Source organism: Boleophthalmus pectinirostris, unplaced genomic scaffold (genome assembly GCF_026225935.1).
Source record: "Boleophthalmus pectinirostris isolate CB_2022bp ecotype Guang Dong unplaced genomic scaffold, ASM2622593v1 HiC_scaffold_15, whole genome shotgun sequence".
Classification (NCBI taxonomy): domain Eukaryota; kingdom Metazoa; phylum Chordata; class Actinopteri; order Gobiiformes; family Gobiidae; genus Boleophthalmus; species Boleophthalmus pectinirostris.
Genome location: NW_026571070.1, coordinates 24,314,680 through 24,333,058, shown reverse-complemented (window position 1 = coordinate 24,333,058; position 18,379 = coordinate 24,314,680). Strand labels below are relative to the sequence as shown.

The following is an 18,379-nucleotide window of genomic DNA, read 5'->3' as shown; positions in this document are numbered from 1 at the left end:
TTCTCAGAGAGGACATCGGGCTCTTAAAGGGACCACGCAGCATGTCATTAATACACAAATACATAGACTGAAATACGGTCACATGGACGAGGTGCTGTGGGCAGGACAGACAGTGCAGCTGCAGATAGGCGCACACTGATATGGTGCGCAGTCAATATTAGAGCCATTCCTTGTGTTAAATAAAGCTGCACCATGTTGGGATTAGCAATACATTTAAAAAAACTGTTTTAAAGGTACAATCCACATGACCCATGCTTGGATAAAAGGAGAATGGGTGTGAAAGGGCATCCGAATTAAACACAAACAAACAAAACAGTGCCAAATTAATTGACTATATGCAAATAACATCATGCTAAAAATTAAACATTTCCCTCCTAAATTAACTAAATGAGGAAAAATAAAAAGTCCAAACAAAGATGTGGGCCTGCTATGATAGTTTATAGCAGTGTTTCCCAACCATGCGTACAGGGACGCCTTGGGGTACTCAAGTAGGTACCCAGGGGGTAACTGCTCAAGAATATAATGCATCTAAAATGTTCTTTGTCATACATTTGAATCCTTATGAATAAGTTTTATGAATTTTGTTTAATCAGTATCATTAAAACAAGAAAGCATGAGAATATAACGTGAGTAAACAAATTTATTATAGTAAAATATTACCCGTACACAAGATAGGGGGTGTCAGGCAATACTTAGGGGATATTTCAGACAAAAACGGTTGGGAGGATATATAAGCCTATGTAGGCCTATTGCTTCTGGATTCTCCCCTCTGGCATAGTGATTGGTCTGTGCCTCAAAAGCGGCTGGTTTCTCTTTACTGAAATGATTTCCTTCGAGCTACTCAAGCTTGAAAAATGTGATTTGATTTCCTTGAATGCTTGATTCTGAGTGCTCCCTCTCAGTCTTTCACAGAAGGCGGGTCCTGTGCACCTTGACTTCCTGTGCTTTTGAGTGGCCTTTTGACAGTGCATCTGCAGGTTAGGAGTATTTCCTCTGAGCACCTCCAGAGTTTCACCTTTCACCCAGAGGCCACTACAGTCAGTGCAGTGTGTAGTGTAACAGCAAACAACCAGGCAGACTGTAAAGCGAAAGCAACACTGGAAATGTAAAGAGACTCTTGAGATTTCTGTCTCTCTGTGACAAAGTATCAAAGTAGCCTACCAATACCGATACTATGGACTCCATGTATTTCCATGAAACTATTTTGATTATTTTGTGGATTTTAAGATGGTGGTTTAACAAAGATTGTAAAATGTAAATGTTTCTTTAAAATTTTAGATTTATCATAGAATATGTGAAATATATTGATTAGCCTACTACAGCAGATAAGGCCACATCTGGATATAATTTGTATCCATAGCCATTTATCATATCAAATCACAAAGGACCTTGCGAATAGCAGTCATAATGTCATTCTTCTGCACAAAATCAAATTAAAATAACACAATCAGACAACAGCCCCCAAAAAGGTGAAAACAACAAATGCTTCAAGGACGTTTTGCGATGGAATAAACTCAGCCAGTAACATCTAGAAGAGAGAGATTTAACTCATAACATTGTCTCATAGTCTCTCAGTCCAATTACACGGGGCTCCTGTCTTCACACCGGCCATTACCGTGAGTTAAACCATGGCCCAGTCCAGATCTGTGCCATGTCTCCTCCTCCTGCTGCAGCTAGAGGAGCAGCCCCGGTGAAATATTCATGAGGAGATTTGAATGACAAAGAGCTCAAGTGGGCCACATTCACAGCGGACTGGCTTATGGGCTTATGACACTGAGAAGTCGCACTCATCGTTTCCTCCTGCTTTTGTTTCATAGGAGTTAAACAATACAGAAGAAAGTAGATCAAAGAGACTGTGTTCAAGAGACATACAGTTTAAAACTGATGCAAAAGCAAAAAAAAAAGAGGAATTCCAGTGTTGCGACGCAGAGTTCAAGAACAGCAGGGGAATAGAAATATGCAATCACAAATCAAGCAAATCAAGATAAGTAACAATTACAAACAGACCTAACCAAACTAACTAGAATATTAGAATAGATTTAGGATACAAATACTGTGCAAGTAGAGCAATAGATCTTAAGATTATCTAATTAAAATATGTACATTTAACATAACATCCATTTAAAAGGTCACATAATATATTTCTTTCATGTCAATAAGTGTAAAAAATGTTGTCTAAATGCAATTGATTTGGTATAGTTTTGATATTAGTTGTCTGATTGAAACTCATAATTGTTACAGTTTTCCTGATAGTGTAAAATATTTTTGGTGAGTTATTTTTTCTATATTTACATAATTGCGTAGAAGTATATATAAAACCTATGAGAAAAAACAACCCAGTTCCACATTTGTAGATTGCGTGTTTGATTAATGCCTCTGTAAATCAGTGCCTTGTCCAGAGACTAATATTGAGCTATATCCACGATCTGAAATGGTCAGATTCTAAAATGGAATGGAATCTATTGCAGAGACAAGATCTGAAACATAAAAAAACAAACTCGGGTATGCACAAAAACAGCCTCCATGCTGCTCCAGTTTAGTCTCAAGGGTAACCGTCAAGATTATGTGGACAGCTGGCTACTGCGTATTTGACCCCTGGGCCAGAGGTCACGACCTTCAGAGGCCTGCTAAAAAGGAAGTGAGGCATTTAAAGCATATCATCCACTTCACATGACAGTGCGCAGAACAGGACTGGCTGTAAAATATATATTGTAAATCAAATTATCCAGGCTCATATAAGCTTCCTTCACACCTCTTTCACCAGAATGGGCTTGGAAAATGCAATGTGTAGCCCTCCCCGCTCTCTTAATGTGTGGTTAGTTTGCGTAATGATGACCCCTGCTGTATAGATTGTGTATCGCAACTGTGAGTGCTCCAATTATTAAAAGCATTGAAATACTCTAGGACAGCAACCAACAATTAAATTAGTGATTTGCAGACAAGTTAAACAAGTATTCCTATAGTATTTTGAGACTGTAAATACATTTTTGACCAATTAAAGTTTGAAATATGGAGACTGAAAGTTTGTAGAAAAAATAATGTGTAGTGTATTATTGAGGGAAATAAGAAATAGTTTATTCTACTTAGCAATTTTGATTCAGTTAAGCCACTGTCATTGTAAATTGTCATTGTCATGTGCTTTTTATTTTAGACTGTGCTGACTGTCACTGATCTCGAGCTTGTTAGGTGACAAAAAATTGGCAGCAAATTTGGTGGCAAATGTAAATACGTGATAATAATTCATATAAATATCATTTTTTAATGGAAAAAAATCTACACAATACAAGATGCTCATGTGTTATTATTAGCCAAAAAGTAAAAAAAAATAAAATAAAATAGGCCACGACAACTTTTGAGGTTTGCCTCATAGGGCCAGTTCAAGTGGTGGGGGGCAGAGGGCCTGGGGGGGCAGTCAGAGGGGTGTGGAGGGATGGAGTCAGCCCGCGAGCCCTAGTCTGATGACCCATGATTTTTATAGTCACATATTTTTCGATTCATTGTTGCTGCCCAACAGGACTCAATCAGAATACATGTGTTGCTAACTTATCAGACTATGTACAGTACTAACTTCAAGAACTTATTCAAATATTTTTAAAAATGTACTGAAATTCAAGGGAATGGAGTGTTGATTTACTGCAAGGTCAAGTGGTGATGCTTATCAGACTGCAGATATGGAGATTGTGTCATGCTTATGCAGTATGTCTGATAACATGATGTGGGAATAATAACAAAGAAATATATATCGTACCTGAGATTTTTGTTTGAGTGAGAACATAAATACACGACAGGCCTCCACTGTCTACCCAGTTTAGATCATGTCACAGAGTCACAAATAGGGGGGAGAGGAGGGGAAAGGGGATGTCAAGAGTTTCAGTAATGGCCAACAGAGGGAGCAACATGACTGAAGAGTAGGAGGCCAACTACAATTATAAAGTAATATAACAATGGGCAAAATAGGCCATACAGAACTTAGATTTTATTTTCCACTATTAAATTATACATTAAGATCCACTATTGAAGGGGTTAGGATGATAATATTCTAGGCCTGTAATATTTCATACAGATGGAAAGCCTTTAAAATAGTCATAATCGACATGCTGATTTTTATATTACAATTTCTAGGGCCTTAAATCACTATTATAAATGCTTCAAAACATTTATGGATTTTCTTAATGGACAGTTCTTATGCAGATACTGTACAATCAATACATAAGACTGCCCCCTTCCACTTCTGTGCATATGACATCATCACAATCCAAAAACATCTAATATATATTAACAACATTAATATTATTAATAACAGGATTAGGATATTACTAGTTATGCATACCTTAAGATTTTGGATTCAGCATTGGTATATTGACCGAGAGTACCACAAAATACACACATTTTACTCTTGAAATTAGTTACTATTTAGGCACTGTTTGGCTAGTATTTTGCTACTCTGAATTGCATCCAGTACAGCAAACATACTTCATGAATGGCCACTAGAGGTTGACAAACAGTAGGGCTTCTCAGTATGGCTTCTGACGCAAAAAACTACATTAACTAGAAAATAACTTGACACCAGTCAAACGTTTGGGCACACCCTCTCATTCAATATATTTTTTAATGTATTTATTATTTTATACACTTACAGACATAAATGGAATTATGTAGCAAAGAAAAAAAGGTAAATAACTAATTTGTTATACTTATATTTTACTTTGAAATCCTCATAATAGCCACCCTTTACTTTGTCAAGAAATACATATACATTTTTTCTTTGCTACATAATTCCATATATATATATATATATTTTTTTTTTCATTTATTTGATGTCTTCTGTATGTATAAAATGTAGAAAGAACATTGAATCAGATGGAGTGTCCAAACTTTTGACTGGGAGTGTATATTTACTTCAAAACGCAAGTAGTTAGTTTAGTTGTATCTGTTCATATTTTTGCAGTCGAATTCACTTTATAGACACTGTTTTAACTATAGATTCACCTGAAAGACTGAAATGAATTTCTAACATTGCTTCGCTAAAATAAGTGGCCTCTTTCCTGAAAAAATGATCCAAATATGAGCCAGGAAGAATGTCTAGAGCAGTCCTGAAGTGCTGTTCCCAGTGGCACGGTTTACATACCACAGTCTAGGAACCTGCCCTCGTCAACGTTATTGTCCCGGACAGATGGGGTGCGCAGGAGGGGAGGTGGGGAGGGGGGACTGTACACTACCCTCTCTCCTGGGCCTCTCTCTTTCTCCTTTCTTCAGTTTAAGAGCCGCTCACAAAACCCAGGCTCGGAAAGCACTGGGAGGGCTACTCATTGGCCATCAGCGGTCATCAAAGGACTGTAGAAAAGAACGCAGACTGCACCTAGACTGGGATTAAGAGGGGAGAGTTTAAGGGTCTATTCGGTTATGTTATAAAAACGAGGTCCAGGAGAGAGAGGGGAAACAAGTCTCCCATGACGAACATAATAGGCCGTCTGTGCTTATTTGGCCATCAAAAGGCACTATATAGTGAATAGTCAAGCTCTGATATGGAAGCTGGTAAGAATTAGTCAAGAAGTTTATGAATGAATTTGGGAATATTTGTAAAACTGAACACAACAATAACATAGGAAATACAGTTGGAATGGTATATTTTTTTTTATACAAAGTGATGAAATCTTACTATGTTTAGCAAAGTACAGTGTCTGCTATATTTGATGTACCCTATGTACCCAATTAGGTAGGTGGCAAAGTTACCTAAGAGCAAGTATGATCTTTAGTTGTAGTAATTGCAATAGTGGGTGGACTAAATAGCATACTAGCCCAAAATATTGAAATACTGCATTCGATTAGACTTTCCACTGATCAATAGACCAGCTTTGTCTGTATATATTCAATAATAAAATCTAGAAATCTATCATTCTCTTGGGTCTTATTTCCTAGTATGGCGCTTTAGCCGTTGGAGTTCACTCTGAATGTTGGCAGGGCCGCTCCTGTCCTGTCACTGTAAAAAAAGGAGCCATTGTAGGAGCAGATGGAGAGCGCCAAGCAAAAGCCTTTAGTAATGAGCCCAGTTTCCCCACAGCAACGGGCAGCGCACCGGAACAACCCTGAAGCGTTACCTGCTTTGGGGCATTTCCTGTTTGCTGTAACCATGACGACGGGTTAATCTGCCTTCGATTAGTGTCGGGCAGCCAATGGGGTTAGAGCTACACAGTCTCTGCAGTGGCTTCCAAACTGGAGCAGCAGCTGGTAGAGTGAAAAGGGGAAGTGTTTGGGAGCTTGCACTGTAAATTTGAAATAGAATCTTAGCTGAGAAGGAGACAAAGCTTTCATTAAAAAGATTTACAGCAGGATATAGTCTGCACCGATGTTCTACGGGAAAGAGGGTTTGAGAAGGCAACACACAGGCAGATCTCTCTCAAAATGAATCCTGTAAAAAAAAAAAATTCTTATAGCTTTGACAACGACTAATTTTAGGAAGATTTCTACATTCCACAACTGTTTTTGGCCACTGACGGACATGCTGACAGCCTAATACTAACCTTCCTGTAAATCAACAGAACAATAGTTTCAAATTGAGGATTATATGGTGGAATGTTCAACAACAGAAAGAAAAGTAGTGGTAGAAAAGTAGTAGTAGCAACATCACTGAGTTCAAAACGAGATCCTCCATTTTCTTATATTGCAACTTCGAGCACAATTACCTAAGTTTGAAACGCCTAGAGTTACCCTTACCTTCCGTCTTAAATGATAACCTCATACATTTTTACGCACATTGAGCTGAAGAGAAAGTCAGCATTCTATGGCAGAATTAGTTGTTAACCTGTTAAAGGTCCTATATTATACAAAATTGACTCTTGTGAGTTTAAGTCATGTTATAATGTTGTTACCTCCTCAAAACTACTTGGAGTTGTGTTTTGTTTCATTCACACATGTTTGAGAAACCCTTTATCATTAGTCTGTATACATCTCCAAAGCTATATATGCTCTGTTCCACCTTGTGATATCATGAAGAGATAGTTTGCAAGGCTGAAATCTTCCAAATGATTCTAGTGAAGGTGTAAGGAGTTTAAAAACACAGTGACGCACTTAATGTATTACCACATGACATCACAAGGTGGAACAGTGTTTTCTGTTTGAGAGAAAAACTCAGCCTAAATATGCAGGATTTATGTGTTAAACGTGTAAATGAAACAATTCCAGGTATGTATGTGATGAGGAAACAACATTATAATAGAGATCAGAAAACAGCGTAATATGGACTCTTTGAAATGCAAACCAAAAAACTATACCAATTACAGACTCACTAGTTGCATAAAGAGCCCCTCCTTCTTCTCCAGCTCCAGACCCTCGTTCCAAGTATTAGCCCGCATCCTTCAGCCTCACTTTGCCCATGTAGGACGAGAGTGCGAGCAGACAGAACGAGGCCAGGCCCGGACTCTGAATCTCGACTGAACTGCAGATTGGATACTTAGAGCCCAGTCCATGGGGGATTATAACTGCAGCAGCCAGGCACACATGGATGAAATAATGAATGTCTTGATTAGAAATGAGGCTAACTTGCAATAATTACATCTTACTAAGCATCATTTTGATCTAAACCGCTAGAAAGAGAAAAGGGCAAATTACATCAGCTTATTGATTGCTTCATGTGTTTATTCAGACCACAATGTTTTGGCTAATATCAAAACCAGACTGAGCAAATTTTAACTGGAATTTTTTTCCAGTTAAAGATCGACCAATGTGGGATTTTACCATGGCCAGTGCCGATTTTTCAAAATCCAGAGCAACCCATTTCCAATAAGCCAATGTATTTGGCCTGAAACTTATTTTCCAAATCATATGAAATGCACAATATACTAGTATAGTAGAATATAATGATTTCAGTCTGCACTACCATCCCTGTTTTCATATAAACCATAAATACTGCAGTGAAATAAAGCAAAGTATTTGCTTTAGTTAGGTCCTAAATAAAATATCAACCACTACCAGCAAGGCCAATACATAAAAAAGTACAAATGTTGACTTAATATCAGTCTATTTCTACACGAGGAAAAAAAAAACACATTTCATTCAATTCAACTGAACTATCAGCCATCAACTACTGCTGAAAATAGTATTGACCCTAAAATCAATATCAAGACTAAGGCTATTTCTATCTGCATCAACAGCTAGTTTGTAGGCTCACAAAAGTAAAGCAGCCCCAAAGTGCTGGTCTGACATGTCTACCCTACCCTACCCTGTAAGACTATATTAAACTGAATCCTACTCAGTGTTTGGAACCACCCTTATGCAGGCAGCTCTCATGTGTTACATAAATATAAGAAAAGTCATCGTGGAAAATCATGTGTCGCAGCTTATACAGACTAAACTAGTGTTGCCCAAACTGTGGTATATATACCACTGGCAGTACATGGGCTACTTCAGATGGTACGCCAGGTTCTCTACAAGCCTTTGTTTAATTTAGTCCAATTTGTCCATATTTGAGTCCTTCTTTGGGTAAATCCTTGTTTATTCATGTTGTGGTTAGATTAGCCTTAGTTCAGGTCTGGAATAGTTGGTGGTGCTCAAACAGATATGTTTTTTCTTAGGTGGTACTTGGTAAGAAAAGTCTGAGAACCACTGGATTACTGGATTAAAATAAACAATAAATTTATAAGAAAATGTAAGATGCTTATGGTTTAGAAAAATTATATTTAGTAGACCATACTCCACATATTTCTCTCTCCATCACGACGTATCAAACATTGTTACATTTAAAGGGCATGACTGGAGGACAGTAACACAAGCCAACTCCCCAAATACCTTATTCTAACTAAACTTTGGGTTTCAACTTTCTAAAAATCTGCTGTTTTACCATTTTACAATGTAATAGTTATGATATAAATAGTGCTTTGTGTGAGATATTTGTTAAACATTTACAAACTAAAATTTTACTTCTCATTTTTGATAACTTTATTGCATTTTAAATAACAAGACAAAAGAGCAATTGGCAGATAACTTTAAGACCAGACTAGCTACAGTGACCAGTGAACCCAAAAGTTGTCGGGCTTGTTTACAGACCTGATCTATGCAGCGTGGAGGAGAAAGCCTTGCTCCTCACAGCCCTTCCATTGTTGTGCACCTGTTGTGAATAATTAATGGTGTGCAGCGGAAAAGGTCACAACATTTATTTGCAAGTGGAAGATAAAGTCTGAGTTGCAGGCGCTATTGAGTTTTACTGCACAGGGCTGTATACAGAAGCGCAGTATAGAACGCAATATCTAAATGGGTCATATATTGTCCGCTTGGGCCAAGACCGCCTTCTCTCCTCCTCAAATCTTATTAGACGGTTATAAATGGGAGTAATATGCAGAGCTTTAGGTCAGATAGCTGTGATTAAAAAACAATATAATCTTTGGCTATAGGCAGGGCAGGGGCTCAGTCTGTGTAATTAGGTTACAAAGAGCTCCATTTGAAAAGTGGAAAAATCTATAATCCGGAAATGACATGCAGCCACAGTGCAGCACGACCAATGTGAGAATATAACAGTGTTTACGGATAGACAACTAAATGAGATTTAGCTTTAAAATGGAAGCTGTAAATATATGAAGATGTATTGGAGCAAGAAGTCATTAAAAACAGTGCGACAATTTAGGCCTATTGCCCATACGAAAATATTGATATGCAAATGTTCTCTTCAGCAAATAATGTGATTCACTTGTAGTTTTTCATATTGCATTGGCATTAGTTTTGAGCCAGATGCCCTCCCAGACATCCAATATTGCTAAATTTCAAAAATGAATAAAAATTTATATTGTTCAATTCAATTTTAAATGAAATTGCTGTAATGCAATAAAGTTCTTGGGTCTAGTCATTGATAGAAACGATCAGGTTCAAGATTTGTGAAGTTTCTTTTCAGATATTTCATGGCAAAGTACAATGTTATTAATAGGAAAAGCTGTCTCCTGCTCCCCATCGAGCACTACGACATCAGCAAAACTCAACTAAAATAAATATTGTTATGTTGCAATACACTGAGATCTTGGCATTGAACTTTTGGATATTTCATGGCAACTTTTGGATATTTCATGGCAAAGTACAATGTAATTCATATTTCATGACAAAGTACAATGTAATCAATAAGAAAAATAGTCTCAGCAGGGAGTATGACATCATTACAATCCAGAATCTGAAACCCACCGATAGCCTCAGTAAGTAGCCTTTTTTTGTGGGTGGTATATGCAAAAGTCCATATAGCTGGGTAGATTATTCAGGCAATGGTTATCACTAAGTACATTTGAGATAAGGACAAAAGAAATGCAAAATGGCTGGGGGTAAATATAGCTATTTAAATTGGTATCATTATTACCTGTGCATAAAATAGCCCAACTCTCATATTTACAAGTGGTCCTTCTCTCCCAAATCTGACAAATGGCCTTTCTAATCTAGCTCTGTAATCTTCAGGAAAATGCATAATTTTACCTCAATATTCCCTGTCAGCCCATTTGGGATTTAACAAACCGCTATTGAGGCAGCACATTCCTCGCCGTCTGAAAAAGGAAGTTCTCCATTGTCCATTTATCCCCGCTTATAACACAAAACACAAAAGCCTGGGAACTTTTAATTGGGTTGCCCGTTACAGTGGGGAAACAAAAAATGTGCGGACCAAGTTTTATTAGGAAGGGTTATCTGTAGACTAGAAATCATGGCTGACCTTGATATGTCCCATCTAGGCTATATGATGAGTAGGTTTAGGGGGTTGCGGATTGGCTTGCCTTAAATGGAAATGTCTAATCTAATGTTGTCACAATAGTCAAATTTCAATGTTGATAGTAAGGATTAGACTTGATAGTCAATGCAGATTCTGATACCACAATAATAATAAAAGATGCTCTTTCTTTAGACAATAGAATGTGATTTCCAACGATAAACAATAGCACTTTCTTTTATATTAACATGTGGTCTTATATCTGTGTAATCCCTCAATGGTCCAGGTAGGTTCCATAGTGGTCCATGGGTGTATACTCCTTTATGTGCTCTTATACTTGCTCTGATACAGCTCAAGATTATTCTAAAACTATTCAGGAAAGGTTAATTTCTGTCCTCTCAATAAGACTTTTTTTTAGTATCGATACCAGCTCAAATGAGAATCTAGTTTCGTACTAGTTTTAGTATCGATTAATTATCTAATTGTCGATAATTTTGATAATCCAGTCTGATCAATACTGTAAAATGAAGATAATATTTCCTATTATACTGTATACACTGTACTCCATTTGCACCAGCTGCTAGATGAGACCCATGCAAGACATTTTGATAGCCTATTTGAAAAAGTAATTGCTTCAAAAGTAGTGACAATGATCACCTCTATATTGGCTGCTGGTGTGAGTCGAGCAATTGCCGACTTAATGGAAGAAAAATGTAGGTGGAACATTTGTGCAGTGTGGAAATAAACATACAAGATTTCTGGGTGGAAAAAAGTCTGGAAAAATGAATGGAATGACAACTTCAATTTGCATCAATTTATGGAAAACCACCTCCACCACTTTTGACTCGCATCCAACTATGAAGGATATTAAAATTAAAATCCAGGCTTAACCAAGTCAAGGCTTCTGGCTGGAAATATGTCAACAACTTTAGCAAAAATAATAATGTGAACCACAAAAGTGAAAACACTGCACTTCTTTGAATGTAGAGTCGCACAAAGTAGTCCCTGAGGTGCCAGCTGCTCACGATTACAGGCGCTAATAAAAAGCCAAACTTTGCAGATATTTTTATTGGAACTCAGTTTTACCTTGAAATGTCAGTCTTGTTTGCAACATAATTTCAAAGTATTAGGCTTATATTTCTTGTGCATTCCTTACTCTAATGTAAACTTAACTCAAAAAGATGCAATTTGATAACACACATACACACAAAAAGCCAAGCTGCACGAACATAAACTTAACCAATGTGGAATCTATATATTTTTTTCTTTGCATCAGCTTTTAAGTAGACCTAGCCCAGATTCCCGCCTTGGGGAGCCTGCACGCAAACGCAGTGAAACTCAAAACTTTTCCAGTCTAAATCCACTGTCAGACTATCCACAATGGCACCGGCGGACAGTTGAATCCAAAGGAGGGGAGGGGGGCTCTGGGGTGAACCGAAAGCTACTTGGTGCACTCTCACGGCCTTAGCATCCTTTCTATTACTCCTCAAGTGTCTGCTTCCCACACCAGCCAAGGTTAACAAGCCGCGCTGGTGTCTGCATGCGTCGGTTTGGAGAAAGAATAATATATAAAGAAAGAAATAGGCTTGGAGAGGTGGGTGGCTGAGGGTTGGAGAGGGACAGAGCGAGACTGGGATAGCCTACCCGAACTACAGTCAGTGCACCGCGTTGGTAGATGATGCAGGGATACAGTATAGCCTACTAACAGCCAGTGCCCCAAAATACTCCGTATACATCTCCAATAAACCTGCTCGTTTTGGCATTGAGCACCATGCGTCTCTAAGCTCAGGAAAATCCCATACAAAACACATGGAATACATTCAATTCGTCTCGGTTTAATAATATTTCTTAAATCAAGCTAGCAGACAAGAAAAACTCCAGTGCGCACTAATCCCGCTGCCTACAGAATAAAGAATAGTTGAAATGGTGGATGCGCATACCAGCCAGCGCAGTAGCTATGCCTGGAATTAAACGTGCTCCTGGAAAAGACAAGGAAACCAAAAAGCTTCCATACCTTTCTCTCCATCACTATGCGCCTTTTCAATGGGTAGTCAGACAGCAGCGGGCAATCTAGAGCAGTCCTGGTCCGGCACGGCTCGGTTCAGCTCAGCTCTTTCTTCACAACTTCCTCACGGCTTCCCCCTCAGACAGCGGCGTCAGTACGTGCGTCTCACTTCCCCATTAGCGGATAGACCATTGACTTATTAGCGCTGCTGGTGAGCGGGCTTGCTGCTGTGGGTAGAGCTGTAGCGCTGGCCTGTGGGACCGCCGAGCCGGGGATGGAGCCACGGCCACGATTGGTGAAACCGTGTTGGGGAAAGGGAAGCAGCGGCGCAGGCGCGGTCAGGCTCCGTGAAAAATTACAGTGGCAAAGAGGGAGTGTCATCAAATTATCCCTCATGAGCGAGTTGGGTTTTTGGGGAGAGCTACAGTGTGATGAAAGGTTTGCGAGAAAAACCAGACAGTCGATGCTCTTCTATCAGTGAATAATGTTGCAATAGGACAGCGGTTGGAGACGTTTTGTGCGCATAGCTGCAGACGTACAGTACCACCACCTGATCCCTTACTAAGCCAACATGATTTAGGACGCACAAAATCCATATTAATGAACGAATGCACTACAAAACTATTTCATAAAACCCTTTCTTGCAGCTTATTTATGTGGCGTAATACAGCCTTTTCTTCTTTAAATTTTATGGCTATTGTAAATTACCAATTTAGTCGATTCTATTATTATGAGATGCCTAGTTTAAGTTTTATTGTTCACAGTCCAGTTCAGAATTTACTATTCTTTTACTGCATTTACTGCAATAAGGGACTACCCACTAAGAAGTCTATTACATTCAAAGACTGCATGCACAGATTTTAATATCTGACATTAAAAAACAAAGAGGCAATGTGTAGAAATAAACTATAGTTTTATTAGATCACACAGCAGCATCTACATTTGTCCATTTTGGTGAACGTTTATTATTATTATTATTATTATTACTCATTTACTGGGTTCTTTGAAAGGTCATCTTCGTCAGTCTTGGACATCAAAATAATCAATTACAGGTTCTTCTCTAACCATCTTGGAAAAGGCAACTCCGCCAACTGGCCTAAAAAAAAAAAAGTTTTACATTACAAAAACATAAAATGATCCTTTTTTCAACCACAAAACGTACTTGCTGCTGTGCTGTTTGATGTGAGCTATTGGAGGAGGAGCTCTGGCTGCGGTCTCCCGTTTGATGATTGATGACAGGGATGAGTTTGGACACACAGCCACCCCCCTAAAGTAAATATAGATTTCCAAATGTACTACATTTGACATAGTGTTTATAATCAATGTAAGTAAGAATCTAGTTAGTCCTACTTTTGAGCGGTGACACTGACACTACGCTTGGGCTCACTGTCATAGCTGATGCTCTCCAGCTTGTACACCTCTGCCAGTTCATGGATGATCCGACGATGGTCTCTGTTCATTGGCTGAAAGGTGTAAGTTCTTTTGGCTTGCTTTCCCTAAAGATTAAATAATCAAGCATTAGTTCATTTATAGCAATACAGACTGTAAAAATTATACATGGTTTAAATTTTTTGCTATAAAGTCCAAAACTCTTCAGTTTAAAAACAGTTAACTACTGTATGAATCTAGTTGATCCAAATTGTACATGACCTTAACAGAGCACTCATGTCAAAACATACAAAAATGTGACTATTTTTTCCTGGACCTATGAAGAAACTACTAATTAAGTCTCACTTAAGAATAGTTTGAGAAGAGGTTTTGCTCTCCCTTCGTTTGAAAACTACAAGCTCACACTGCTGGCTTTATTGTAGAGGTTCACGGGAGCTGGCTGCACTCAAAAATAGCCAAACATACAACAACTAGGTCAGAACATACAAGAATAGATGGTGCTATATATTAGCACGCCCATATAACTAGTGAGCTAACTATGATCAAGTCACACATAAATGCATGTTGTGGCTTATTGGAAATGTAACTGAACTAACTTTGAGCCATTTTCTCATGGTGCAAATTTAACAGTTTAGGTAGAGCTACTAATAAAATATTTAATTTGCCCATTGCAGTTTTTATAGACAGCCAGCAGGGGGAGCACTTCATCACAAAGTTGTTTTTGTCATTAACCCCGAAATTCAGTGAATTTTACCTACCTTATTAGTTATCTCTATCAAGTTCTTAATTTCATCTTCAACTTTGGTAACAAAATTTAGATCTTTCCTAATGGAAACAAATCAAATATAAGTGGAGGTATAACAATAATTACACAATAGACAAAGCTACAGACCTGGCGTCCTCCTTGAGGCTGTCGCTATACACAGAGGTGGAGCGCACATTAAATGGGTCTGAAGAGGGGTCTATCTGTAAAGCTTCTGCCAAGCGCCGGTTTCTCTCCAGTGTAGCACATTCTTCATCACATTCAAGCCTAAAATAACAGACATTCAAATGTCAATGGTCAGAACCTACATTTAAATGGATAAATTATGGACTAGAAACATACTTGGTTTGCTTCATCTCCTTTTTAGTGAGTAATGGCCCCAAGTCCATAGAGTCCCCAAGCTGCATGTCAGAGAGCTTACTGGCCACAGCGATGGCTGCATATCTACAGTGAAAGAAAAGCACAGAATATATCAGGTTATAACAGAGACCGCTTGCTCCATTCAGTCCAACTGACCTCTGATATGAACTGGCAGCTTCTGCACACACAACTGTTTCTTTTCTCCGGCCACAGTCACACTGCAGAGACACCTGGAACAGGTAGGAACAGCAATAAAAGATCATACTTTTCATATCTGGATTTACACTTTAACTTCATTCTGTACAAACACTGTCAAGACCTATGAACAGCTGGTTCCTCCAAAGAGTTAGACTGAGCATCTGGAATATTTAACAAAACATTCTGTCTTTGTAAAATGCAACAAATCACACAGATTTATGTTCCCCTGCTCTCTTTAGGAGCTGTTTACATCATGAATAACTGATGACGTTAAAGACAACTGCAGATGGAAAAGTATTCATATGCCTCCCTGAGATTTGAGCTGGTGTGTAACATCTGTTTAAATGTGCAGATTATTTCTGGCTGGCGTGTGGCCGACCTGTACCTTGGCAGTGCAGGTGGTGTGCGGGCAGCTGCTGCCTTTATGGCAGGGAGCAGCACATGGGTGGCCACAGTCGGTACGCGGGCGCACACAGGGCTGCTGGCACGTGCCCTCAGCCAAACACTCGCCACGATGGCAAATACGCCGACACTGGTGCATTTCACAGGGCAGCTCCTTGTTACATGTCAGGCCACAGGAAATGTCCTGGAGGTGGCACGGTATGTTGCTGCGTTGCTAAGGGTAAAACACACAATTTAATCAGTTCTTTGAATGGCAAGGAAAATGCATGCTTTTACAGATTAGCCGTAGATACCTCATGATTTCCCATACACCACTTCTGAGTGAGGTATGTACAAGGCGGACACTTGTCTTCACTGTGGCAGTTGTGAAATACTAATACATTAAAAAGTAAATATTAGAAACTAAGCCAACAAAGCTCTAACACACAGGGCTACAGTCTTGTCTCACCGGGATGGTCACAGTCATGCCTCCGGGTACAGGTGTTCTTACATTCTGGAGGCTTTGTACCACATGGAATTGGGGGATACAAGACAGTGAGCCCACAGTGGCAGGTCAGCTCATCAAAACCTAAAAGCGTAAATGCACATGTAACTTTAGAGTGTTTCTACCCAACAAGACCTTGAACAGTAAATGGTATATGGCCCTCACTGGACTGCCAGCAGGGTTCACAATTTCCACGGTGACAGGGCTCCTGGCAGCGATGGAGGCCACAGTTCAGCTTGTAGCCACAAATCAAGGGGCACTTGTGCTCTACAGCCTGGGAAGACAGATGAAACCCAAAGCCTTAATGAAGTTCATCCCACACATATAATACACATATTCAAGAAGAACCCACCACACAGCAAAGTTCTCCACACTTATGTCGACCACAGGAGCGTTTCTTGTTGCAGCGCTTTTCACAGGTGAACACAAGCTGGTCTGCAAGTCAAAATGAACACAACATGAAATATCAGTGAGTTAAAGAGTGTTGGAGTCAGATTATCTGATATAATCTTACCTTCTTTGAAGATTGTTAAACATGGGACTTCCTAGATTTGAAAAGGACATTATAGTAAACATTATAAACATGTATTGCATGATTAGTTAATAATTCATTTTTGTACCTTAAGTTTGGCACCACATCTGCATCTAACAGAGGAAGTCAAAGAGCAAGGTCCACAGCTTCCTTCATGGCATAGCTTTTCACACAAATGGATCATATCTAAGGGAACATAGAGTGTTCTGTGTAAGTATCAGAGAGTGGTGGCAGAGACACATTCATACATATTATTGAATCTGTGTGACTGAAGGCCACCCCACCATTGGAACCACAGGCTAGAGGCTTGTTGCATGTTTTTCCACATGAGGGGACTGGATCAGTGCAGTGCTTTCGTTCTGAGTAGCCAAACTCTAAGAGCTTGTTCAGTGGTGTCTGACCGCAGGGACATGACTTGACCCGGCTGGGAGAGAGAGGGCAGGACTGGCACTGTCCACGATGGCACACCTGCTGGCAGTGGTGGGCTGTGCAATCCAACATCCTAGAAGTAGAAACACAAAGTGTGTACGCAAAGTATGTACGCAAAGTTTGTGCGCAAAGTTTGTGCGCAAAGTATGTGCGCAAAGTATGTGCGCAAAGTGTGATATGTAATATCAGTTATCTTAAAGAGTGATTGTAAAAAGCAAATCTGACTTACTTTGAGCATACTTTTTGACAGGAGAAATGCCCTGTACCATCAAAGCATTGTTCATCTGTGCCACACGAGACTTTACGAGTGCCAGCACCACAGTAACAAACTAAAAGGAAAAAAACTAAATGTCAGTTTGTGTGTCACATGTTCTATAAAACATTCATTTGAATATACAGTGGTCAGTGTACCTTGGTCCACTTGTATCTGGCAGGGCTCACATGCCCCGCTGTGGCAGACCTGGGCACAGCTGTGTTTTCCACAGTTGAGCAGTGAGCCACACACACTGTCACAGTGTAACACAGATGCCTGGCCACAGCGTACAGGCTGACTGAAAAGAAGAATATTAGGGTGTTATTGTCTCACACAGTACAACAAGAATATGCGACAAATACTTAAAATACCTGGTCTTTCCACAAACGCAGGATTTAGTCACAAAAGCAGGACACTGGGGGCATGGTCCAGGATGACACAGGCTAAGAAATGAGAGAGGAAACTGTGAAAAAAAGGCCTAAGCAACTCAAAATATATCTTGCCTGGGTTTACCATAAACATGTACCAATAAATTAATTCAAGAGAACAAATATCTGGGTGATAATGTGTGACGGCATGTTCAAAAGTGTAAATAGTCTGGATGTTTTGGCTTTGCAGGCTCACATGTTACAGGGATGCCTGCAGTCTTCTCCACTCCTTTTCTTCCCACACATGTCGCCACAGCTGTGGGGAATCTCACTGCGCTGCCACTCTGGATTTGTTACTTTACCTGAAAAAAAGTTGTTGATGACTATTTTTTATTTGTGATGCCCTAATTATATGCAGAACCAGAAATATTCTGTACCACAGAAGCAGGTGTATGCAGAGGGATGTTTGAGTGTCACATTCTGGCAGGCAGGACAACGCCAACCTTCAGCTGAATCTGAGAAAAGAA

The 18,379-nt window shown here is 39.3% G+C and overlaps 1 protein-coding gene across 1 annotated transcript; it reads right to left on the bottom strand.

Moving 5' to 3' along the window:
* Positions 1–13,570: 13,570 nt before the first annotated feature.
* On the bottom strand, positions 13,571–18,373 carry nfx1 (nuclear transcription factor, X-box binding 1). Its single transcript, XM_055151034.1, has 20 exons — positions 18,290–18,373; positions 18,109–18,214; positions 17,856–17,927; positions 17,643–17,782; positions 17,461–17,560; positions 17,087–17,304; positions 16,891–16,988; positions 16,785–16,815; positions 16,623–16,705; positions 16,436–16,544; positions 16,235–16,354; positions 16,080–16,159; positions 15,770–16,000; positions 15,343–15,416; positions 15,169–15,270; positions 14,956–15,093; positions 14,822–14,888; positions 14,025–14,170; positions 13,837–13,941; positions 13,571–13,770 (listed from the first exon to the last, which is right to left on the bottom strand). Exons 2-20 carry the CDS (start codon positions 18,156–18,158, stop codon positions 13,695–13,697), a joined length of 2,040 nt encoding a protein of 679 aa, XP_055007009.1. The 5' UTR covers positions 18,159–18,214; positions 18,290–18,373; the 3' UTR covers positions 13,571–13,694.
* Between the last annotated feature and the right edge of the window lie 6 nt (positions 18,374–18,379).

Excerpts from the sequence above, each read along its gene's own strand:
- nfx1 (XM_055151034.1), bottom strand. The coding sequence starts at position 18,158 with ATGTGTGGGAAGAAAAGGAGTGGAGAAGACTGCAGGCATCCCTGTAAC. Across the intron at positions 16,355-16,435 it reads TGAACCCTGCTGGCAGTCCA|GTTTTGATGAGCTGACCTGC; the intron begins GTGAGGGCCATA and ends TTACGCTTTTAG. Across the intron at positions 15,417-15,769 it reads ACACCACCTGCACTGCCAAG|GTGTCTCTGCAGTGTGACTG; the intron begins GTACAGGTCGGC and ends TACCTGTTCCAG.